Here is a 9,748-nt window from a genome sequence, read left to right as displayed (position 1 = left end):
AGATATTTTTACAGAATCCTGCTTCCACCATCCTGTGTTTGTTTCTTGTACTACTTCATATGATGTATTGGATTTGAAAGGTATGAGGTACCAATGCACTGGTGTGCTATCAGGGCTTCAGAAGTTAAATTATGAGGAAACATAAACCATACAGCAAATAGAAGTCTGGTTCAAATGCTGAATTGTTTGAGATTACAGCCTTTCACGTCCCCAGGATGTGTTGATGCATTTCAATCAATGAATTAGAATTAGCTTTATTGTCATGTAAACTTTTCACTGTACTCGTGTAAGTACGAGTCACCACTTAACGTGCCATGTTAGTACCAAGTTGGATCAACAGTATGTGGAGCGAGGGGGGAAAAATAACCTTGAATAGCAAGATCTCACGCAACCACTTGTTGATATAACAGCAAGATTCTATCAAAAGTTGAATCTGTTTTTGTGTTGGTTGCGTGACTACTGTTCTTCAGAAATCCCCACTTTTCAAACAGTGCCTTGAGTGATTTTTAGATCAATCTGAATAGGCAACCCGGCTGAGGACACTGTCTGTGACAATGTAGCACTTCCCATACCATTGAAATATCACTCCTAGATTGTGTAGAAGAGTCCATTCGGCCCAGGGGCTCTCTACTGGAACAGGATTGGTCCTCGTGTTACTGCCACCAATCTGATCCACACCAGCCAACCGTCTTGCCTGAAGAGTCAGTGCTGTAGCAATTTACACTTCTACCTGTATGTTGTAGATAGTGAGGGTTAAGCACCAGACCAAGAATCTCTTCCACTCTAACCAGCTACGTGACGAAGATGCATCTAGATTGGAAACTTGCCGTCTCTTGTCTGACCTGCTGTGATTTCCAGTATTTTTGTTTTCAGTAGAGATTCCAGTATCTGCAGTAATTAGCTCCTGCCATTAGTGGTATGTTGGGAGGATTTGCAGGTTGATCATCTTATTTACTTGGCCTCATTAGGAACACACCTTCCTCCACTCCAATGCTGGGGTGGGCGTCAAATCTTGAAACCATGGGCTGACGGGCAGAGATCTCCCCTTTAAAAATACCCATTTTTTTTTTAGAAAAACGCCTGATTTTTAGTTAAAGGGCCGATGATATTGGATGCTTTTCATTATTCGAAGGAAGGAGAAGTCTCCAAAAATTGTGCCAAATTTATTTGCTGGCTGTGGTGAGTCATTCGCGTTTTGCAATATATTTTGGTAACTTCTGCCCGACCGTTGACTCTCTGGGTATGACATAGAGACAAACCATTAGCACCCACCCACCCTGCCTTCCGCTCTGTTCCTCTGGCATGTGATCACTGTCGTCAGTTTCAGAATGTGGTGATTACCCCAGCGCCGAGCAGATCCGGAGCCCGATGCGGTGGAAGGTGGCTGGGGTTCTGGGGGCAGCTGGGACTATGGCTGAGAGGGAGCCGGGACCCCACACTCTCTGCCTGTTTGACGTGGATGGTACCCTGACTGCAGCCAGACAGGTAAAGGCGAAGGGGAAGAGGGGACCTTCCGCAAGGTCGGTGCTGGGCTCTCGGTCTGTTCACTTGCGGCGGTGTAAGTTAAAGATTCAGTGTGTGAGAGAGAGAGAGAGCTCGTCTGCTCAAACTCCTGTGAGCTCCCTGTCGGAGACCAAAATCCATCTTCATTAAGAAATAATTTAAAAGTGCTACATCTGGAAAGGGGCTGACATGCCCTTTAGAGACCTGCATTCGGTTATGGGCTCCCTGCTTCAGGCAGGATACTCTAGCCATGGAGAAAGGGGCAGTGTAGTTTGACCTGAATAATAGCAGGGTCCACATGGGTGAGGTTAGGAGGGCAGTTTGTACAGGACTGTGTGTGTGTGTGTGTGTTCCCTTTGAATGTAGGAACTGAAGGGCTGACCTTGAAGTGTTTTAAAACGATTATAGGATTTGATAGTTTCTCTCTCTCCCTCTCTCTCTCTCTCTCTCTCTTTCTATCAACACTTTATCCTCTTGGGTGGGGAGTAAGCAAATCTAAAATAGATTGTCCTAGGAAGCACTCCATGCTCAGAGCCCTGGGTATCTGGGGCTCTCTTTCCCCCTAAGTGGGCTCAAAATGAAATGTTCAGAACTGCAATTGAATGTGTTTTGTCAAGGAACTTGGGGGAAGAGTCAGGAACCAGGACCACTTGTTATTTTAGTCAGGACATGTTACGGCCCCATCCCTGGGGCAGGTGGGGTTTGAACTGGCATCTCCTGGCCTACAGGTAGGGGCACTGTCACTGCACCACATGAGCCCCTCACCAGGGTTGATAGTTTGATGCAGATCAGCTCATTTGGATATATTAGCTCAAAGACCAAACTGGTTATCTCTACCAACAGTTCCCCTCCTCCTCCCCACACCCACCTTCCAAGTTTATATTCATGTCCTTGGAGAGGGAGTGTGTGATGTCAATTAATGCTCCTGGATTCACTATACAGTACTTTATGTCCCCCTCTGACTCCATTTTGATTTAACCTCTCTCTCTGTCTCTCTCTCTACCTTTACCCCTTGCATGGGTTTTGCATGTCAATGTTGAATTGGCTACGCTGGTGATTTACTGATGGTGGGTACTAGTCAAAACAAAAAGTCTCAGAGATTCGCTGGTGGGAAAGTCATTCATTTGTGTGTGATAGCCAAATACCAACCTATCACCCCCCCAGCTCTCGCCCCCAGGATTCCTGACTCCTCCGTTCATTACCTTCCCCTTGGTTTGAAAGGACCAACCTTATTTTTTTTTTTGAAAATTAAATGGTGGTTTTATTTTGGTGGTTGTTAAACCAAGTGTGAAACTGGTCAGTCTCCTGTGGGCATTGCTGCCGGTTTGAGGCCTAAAGGACAGGCCCAGCCTCAGCTGGAGAGCTTGGTTGATGTTTCCCCGCTCGCTGACTTCCTGAGCCAGGGGCGTTGGCTCCCTCACCCCCTGTCGCTGCCTCACCGGTGCCCCACATGCCCAATGATCCCCACAGGAGTAACGGGCAGGGCCTCCTGTTTTGATATCTGATCTGGGTCTGGATACAGAGGAGCCAGGCAATCCATCACCTGTACAAAGCCCAGGGTGAGGGAGCTACAAGTTTAAAGAGAGACTCGGGCATTTACAATCAATCCCATTGGTGTTGAGACCTTCCAGTGGTGTAAGTATAGCAGCAGCAACTCGATAGGCTCATCTGTGAGGCAGAACATCCTGAGTCCAATCCCCAGTCCCAGACATATCAGCACAAAGGCCAGGACTGGGGGAGTGCTGCATTGTCAGATGTGCACTCTCTCAGATGGGGAGCGAAAGCACACCACTGTCTTTCGGGTCGATGGGAATGGGGAATGGCTCCGGCTAAACTGTCTCGGAGGCCGACAGGCCCCAAGCACCTTCCGGAGAACCGCTCCCAGCCACAGCAGGTGGAGTCAGCCTCTCACCACCTTGTTCTCTCATAGAAAATCACACCCGATCTGGATGAGTTTTTCCAGCAGCTCCGGACGAAGGTGAAGATCGGCGTTGTTGGAGGTTCAGATTACATTAAGATTGCGGAACAGCTGGGGGAAGGAGAGGAAGGTGAGTCTGCTCGGCCATGGGGGGGGCACCAGAGCAGAAAGCTGGGTTCCCAGCGACTGGCCATTCTCGCAAGTGGTCACCCATTCTCTGATCAATGGGTACACGGGGTGGGAGGTTTGTTTTTACTAGGCCCCCTGCACACACATGTCAGCCCAGCTGTTATAATCCATTCCAGTTTAGTGAAAAGACTGGCAGGAAGTTTCCTTGGCAAATGCCATGTGTGAGATAGCTGGGAGTCACATTTATGCCAGGCCTAGGTGGTGGTGTACTAGTAATGTTCCCAGACTAGTAAAAGCAGGCAGGTGGGACCAGTTTAGTTTGGGATAATGGCCAGCTTGGTCTGGTTGAACCGAACGGTCTGTTTCAGAATCTAATCCTGTTGGAATATGTTCAAGGCCTCACCACGATAGCTGCTGGTATTTAAAATTCAATCTATTAATACCGAAATATGAAGCTAGTCTTGCTGATGATGAGACATCTACTGATTTTTGTAAGAGCCCATCTGGTTCACCAGTGTCCTTTAGGAGGGAAATCTGCCTTCCTTACCCATTCTGGCCTCCATGTGATCCACAGTCATCTATTTGCTTCCTAATGAACCCCTGAAATGCCTCTCAAAAGCCACTCAGTTCGAGGTGGGCAATAAATGCTGCCTTGGCCAGTCATGCCGCATGTGCCACAAATGAATTGTACGCGGCTGTACACAGTTGGTGCTTGGCTGGTGCTCTGAAGGAGGGAAGGCCACTCCAGTCACATCCCTGCTCCCAGCTTTTGTGTGTGGGTCTGAGAGGGTCAGTGCTAGGGAATGCCATAAGCGCCAGCCATTGCCATGATGTTGTGCCAGCAGTGTCAGTGCCAGCGGTGGTTCAAGATGGCAGCTCACCACCACCTTCTCAGGACGACCCAGGGCCTGCGCGCACCAGTCCACTCACCACAAAATGAATACAAAATGGACCTGTGGGTGGAATAGCTCAGGATCTCAAAAATGTGAAACAAATTCTTCCTCACAGTTTCTGTGACCATGTCTGCCCTATCAAAGATGTGCAGGTTGTGGTAGATTGGCCAGGCTAAATTGCCCCACAGTATCCAGAGATGTGCAACCAGGGGAAATGCAGGGTTACAGGGACCTGGGTCTGGGTGCGATGCCCTTCAAAGGGTCAGTGTAGACTTGATGGGCTGAATGGCCTCTCCCCGCACTGTAGGGATACTGTGAGCTGTTCCCATGATTACATGGAGCTGAGGATCATCAGCTGATCAGTGATCCCAGTGAATAGCAGACCAGATGCAGTGGGTTGAATGGCTTCCTTCTGCTCCTGTATGATTTCAGCCAGCTCTCCGTTCCTTTCTGCAGTCATTCACAAATTCGATTACGTCTTTGCTGAAAATGGAACAGTCCAGTACCGAGATGGAAAATTCGTCACAAAGGAGGTGGGTCTATAAATCACCCAGGGTCACGTCACAGTCCAGACCAACAGCACTCAGCACTTGGCTTTACAAACCACAAGCACAGCATTGATTTCAAATTCAGAAATTCCACTGCAATTTTAACCAACCTGTACAGACATGAAATAAGTCAGATGAAAGGATATGGAGAGAAAGTGGGAATACAGTATGGAGTTGGATGATCAGCTGAATGGGACAGCAGGCTCAAAGGGCTGAGTAGCCTACTCCTGCACCTAGTTTCTTATGTGTTCAGGGCAAGTGGGATTGAACCTGGAGCCCCTGTCTCACAGGTAAGGGCACTACTACATTACGCCATAAGACTGTCAGAAATACTATAAGTCTGCTAAAGAGTGGGACGTGTTGAAATGTTTCACCTCGCACTGATCTGGACAAATGCAAGAACAGCAAATTTCAAACCTCCCAACTATTTGTACTGCAGGGGAATGTGGTGAAGAGAAATGTTTTTCACTCCCAGAGGGCTGCAAGTCTTTAAGGGCCGAGATAGATCCCTGATTTAAGAAGGGAGTGTTATATATCTCTGTATTCCTTCATGGGATGAGGGCAGCGCTGGCCAGGAAGTATTTATTGCCCACTCCTAATTGCCCAGAGGGTAGTTAAGAGTCAACCACATTGCTGTGGGTCTGGAGGTCACATGTAGACTAGACCAGGTAAGGATGGCAGTTTCCTTCCCTAAAGGGCATTAGTGAACCAGGTGGGTTTTTTTTCCAACAATAGATTCATAGTCATCATTAGACTCTTAATTTTTAAAAACTTGAATTCAGTTCACACCATCTGCCATGGCAGGATTTGAACCCATTTCCCCAAAACATTACCTGAGTCTCTGGGTTAACAATCCAGCAATAATACCATTAGGCCATTGCCTCTCTCTTAGTAATTCAGTATTTTCAGTAATTTATTTGGTATGTAGTCATATAGTAATAACATCTTCTGTATTTGAGGTAATATTTAACCATTCCAGACTTCTGCATATATATCAAGAAGAATTTTATTGAATGGTGGAGCAGGCCCAAGGGGCTGAATGGCCTTCCCTGCTCCTGGTTCTTAGCCCAGCAGAGCTGCCAACGATAGCAGCCTGAAGTTTTCATCACATGACCCATTCCTGTTTGTAAACGCCCCACCATTGGTCCCCCGATGTGTCCTCCCTCACACCCTCCAATCAGTCAGAAAACAAATCAACCCTCCGCCATCCAAGTTTGAACGTTAACTGTCGCTCAAATATCCTGTTTTCACTAATCTGTCAGAAACATCAGTATAGAATCTGGGGAAATTAGATAGAAGAGTAGCCGTGATCTCGTGGGATAGTGAGACAAGATCGAGGGGCTGAATGGCTGTATCCCTGCGCTTATTTCTTACCTTCATACCCCAGGAATGGCACCAAGACTTAAAACCCATGAATGGTTACAGCACAGGCCATTCAGCTCATCACTTCTGTGCCAGCTCCATACAGGGGCTACTTGGAGCAACCTATTCATTTTCTCTATTGCCCTGCAATTTCTCCCCCTCTCACCAGGTGGTTGTCCAAAATCAATTGAATCTGCCTCATCTGTGCTGTCTCAGACCTGATCCTAACCACTCACCACACAAGGGAACACTTTACCCCTGGGCCATAGAGTCATACAGTACGGAAACAGACCCTTTGCTCCAACCTGCCCATGCTGACTAGAGTTCCCAAACTGAACTAGTCCCATTTGCTTGTGTTTGGCCCACATCCCCCTAAGCCTTTCCTGGACATGAACCTTTCCAAACACTTTTTAAATGTCTCTTGTAGTTCTTTTGCAAGTCATCTGTTTCTCAACCCTGCACCAATAGCAAAGACCTCTCCTTTGGGAGACGATGACCTAGTGCTATTATCACTGGACTGTTAATCCAGAGACCCAGGGAACATTATGGGGCTGGGTTCAGATCCCACTTCAGCAGAGGGTGGAATTTAAATTAAGTAAAAATCTGGAGTTGAGTCTAATGATGACCATGAAACTGATATCAATTGTTGGAAAAAACCCATTTGGTTCACCAATGTCCTTCAGGGAAGGAAACGTCCATCCTTACCTGGTGTTAACTACAATGTGGTTGACTCTTAACTGCCCTCTGGGCAGTTGGGTTCAATGCAGACCACAACCAGTCATACCCCGATCCTGTGAATGAATTAAAAAAAACACTGCTTTGATCCCTTTTGCCTTTGAACTCTTCAATCAAATCTCCTCTCAACGTTCCCCTCTCCAAGGACAACCAGCCCAGCTACACATGAGTATTGAGATGAAATGTGTATATTGCTCACGAGCTCCAATTATAATCCACTGTCAGCAAAGGAAATGAAATCTGTAAGATATACAATCATAACTGTATCTATCTGATAGGTGATTAGTATAGATTCCATGGAGTGTCTCACCATACAATGTAGGAGCCAGACCAAGAAATAAGGAGCCTAGTGTCTGGATCCTGTACTTGTATAAGATTGACGCACAGTGGCTCAGTGGTTAGCACTGCTGCCTCACAGCGCCAGGGACCCGGGTTCAATTCCAGCCTCAGGCAACTGCCTGTGTGGAGTTTGCACATTCTCTCTGTGTCTGCGTGGGTTTCCTCTGGGTGCTCCGGTTTCCTCCCACAGTCCAAAGATGTGCAGGTTGGGGTGGATTGGCCATGAGAAATTATCCATAGTGTACAGGGATGTGCAGGCTGGGTGGATTGGCTGTGGGAAATGCAGGGTGACAGGGATAGGATAGAAGGCTTGGTCTGGGTAGGATGCTGTTCGAAGGATTGTTGCAATTTGATGGGCCAGATGGCCTCTCCCCATAGGGATTGTATGATCCTACAGAGGGGGAACTCATCTGTATAAAAGAAGGAACGGGCACAGAGGTCGGCCGTTTGGCCCATTGAGCCATTGGCAGCGAGTTTACTGAAACAGCCTGGGGAGGGGAATCTGAAACGTGCTGATGTGGAGTGAGTGGCCAGGTGCTGTGTTGTTGTGATTTTGATGTTTGATCCGGAATGCAGCGGGAAGATGGACAAAATCCATCAGAAACCTAGGGGGAGTCTGGGAGATGGAAGTGTTTCTGCAGAATCCTGAGGCATTGTGTGTTCTGTGTCCATATCCCTTTCTAACCGGTGCACCCTCCCCTTCCCTCACCATCTTCCCATCTCCCTCCTCTGGCCTCCCTCCAATTTCCTCTCCTTTCCTCCCCCACCTTTCCCGTTACCTCCTATCCACTATCCTCCCCACTGCACTTTCTCCATCCCTCCCTCCCCTCCCTCTCTCCCCCTCCCCGCCTTTCCTCCCTCTCTCTCTCCCCTTCTCCTCTCGCTCGCTCGCTCGCGCTCTCTCTCTCTCTCTCTCTCTCCGTCCCTCCCTCAACCCTCTTCCTCCCTCCCTCTCTCTCTCTCTCCCTCCCCTCTGTCTCTCCCTCCCCTCCGTCTCTCCCTAACCCTCTGTCTCTCCCTCTCCCTCCCTGCCTCCTTTCCCCTGCATTGTTTCTGTCCCTCCCTCAGGTTATTCAGAACCAGCTTGGTGAGGACTTGCTGCAGGAGCTGATTAATTTCTGCCTGGGCTACATGGCCCTCATTAAACTGCCGAGGAAGAGGTAACGACTCCCCATGGCCCTGGGCCTCGGGAGGGGCTGGGGTTTGGGGAGGGGGTGAATGGACAGAAGAGGATGTGACTGGCGGCAGGGAGGAGAGGGGGGAGGGGGCGTACAAATGGGAATTTGTCGGGATTGTGAGGGGCAGGTGTTCGGGGTGGGTGTGGAGGGATTTCCTTGTGTTCACTCCTCCAAAGGGGTGGCACAGTGACTCAGTGGTTAGCACTGCTGCCTCACAGCGCCAGGGACCCAGGTTCAATTCCACCCTTGGGCGACTGTCTGTGTGGAGTTTGCATATTCTCCCCGTGTCTACATGGGTTTCCTCCCACAGTCCAAAGATGTGCAAGTTAGGGTGAGTTAGCTGTGGGAAATGCAGGGTTACAGGGATAGGGTTTGGGTGGGATGCTCTTCAGAGGGTCAGTGTGGACTCAATGGGCAGAATGGTCATGGTTCTATGAAATACTGATCCTGTTTGTTCGATCTTCTCCTCTTGCCCAACCACTGCACTAGCAGAGGAGCAGGACAGCCAGTGTGCTGAGAATCCATCGTTCTCTAACACTATGCCTCAAAACCACTTTGATGGCTGTAAGAACAGGCCCGGTGACAGTGGTGTAGTAACATTATCACTGAGCTTGTAGTGAGGCCAGTTTGTGTCCCACCCCAGGCAGCTGCTGGGGTTTCAGTTCAATAAAAAGACAAAATGAGCCTGTAGTTGAAAGCCCGTCAGTGACTATTCCCAAAACCTACTCGCTTCACTCGGAGCAAATCTGGCCTACATGTGACTCCAGACCCATAGCAATTTGTGGACTCTTAACTGCCCGTCTGAAATGGCAAAACAAGCTGCTCAGTTCAGGGGTGGAGCAACATTTTGATTAGCTGGGCCAGTGGGCTGAGGAGTAGCAGATAGAATTTAATGCAAATAAACGTGAGGTGTTTGGTAAGACAAACCAGGGCAGGACTTACACAGTTAATGGCAGGGCCCTGGAGGAGTTTAGTCGAACAGAGAAACCCAGGGGTGTGGGTGTATAGTTCCTTGAGTGTGGAGTCGCAGGTAGACAGGGTGGTGAGGAAGGCGTTTGGTACGCTAACCTGCGTTGGTCAGTGTATTGAATATAGGAGTTGGGCCATCATGTTACAGCTGAACAAGACATTGATAAAGCCACA

General features: G+C 48.5%; 1 protein-coding gene across 1 annotated transcript in view; it reads left to right on the top strand.

Annotated features, from left to right (window-relative positions):
• Positions 1-1,300: 1,300 nt before the first annotated feature.
• LOC109925672 (phosphomannomutase 1-like) overlaps positions 1,301-9,748 on the top strand; it is a 24,183-nt gene continuing 15,735 nt past the window's right edge. Inside the window, 4 exon segments of the mRNA XM_048617341.1 lie at positions 1,301-1,485; positions 3,434-3,551; positions 4,900-4,976; positions 8,496-8,582. Coding sequence (XP_048473298.1) covers positions 1,369-1,485; positions 3,434-3,551; positions 4,900-4,976; positions 8,496-8,582 — 399 coding nt within the window. The 5' untranslated portion in view covers positions 1,301-1,368.

This window comes from Rhincodon typus, chromosome 37, assembly GCF_021869965.1.
Source record: "Rhincodon typus isolate 14 chromosome 37, sRhiTyp1.1, whole genome shotgun sequence".
Taxonomy (NCBI): domain Eukaryota; kingdom Metazoa; phylum Chordata; class Chondrichthyes; order Orectolobiformes; family Rhincodontidae; genus Rhincodon; species Rhincodon typus.
Note: the sequence above shows the minus strand (reverse complement) of the source record. Positions and strands in the feature narration are given on the sequence as shown.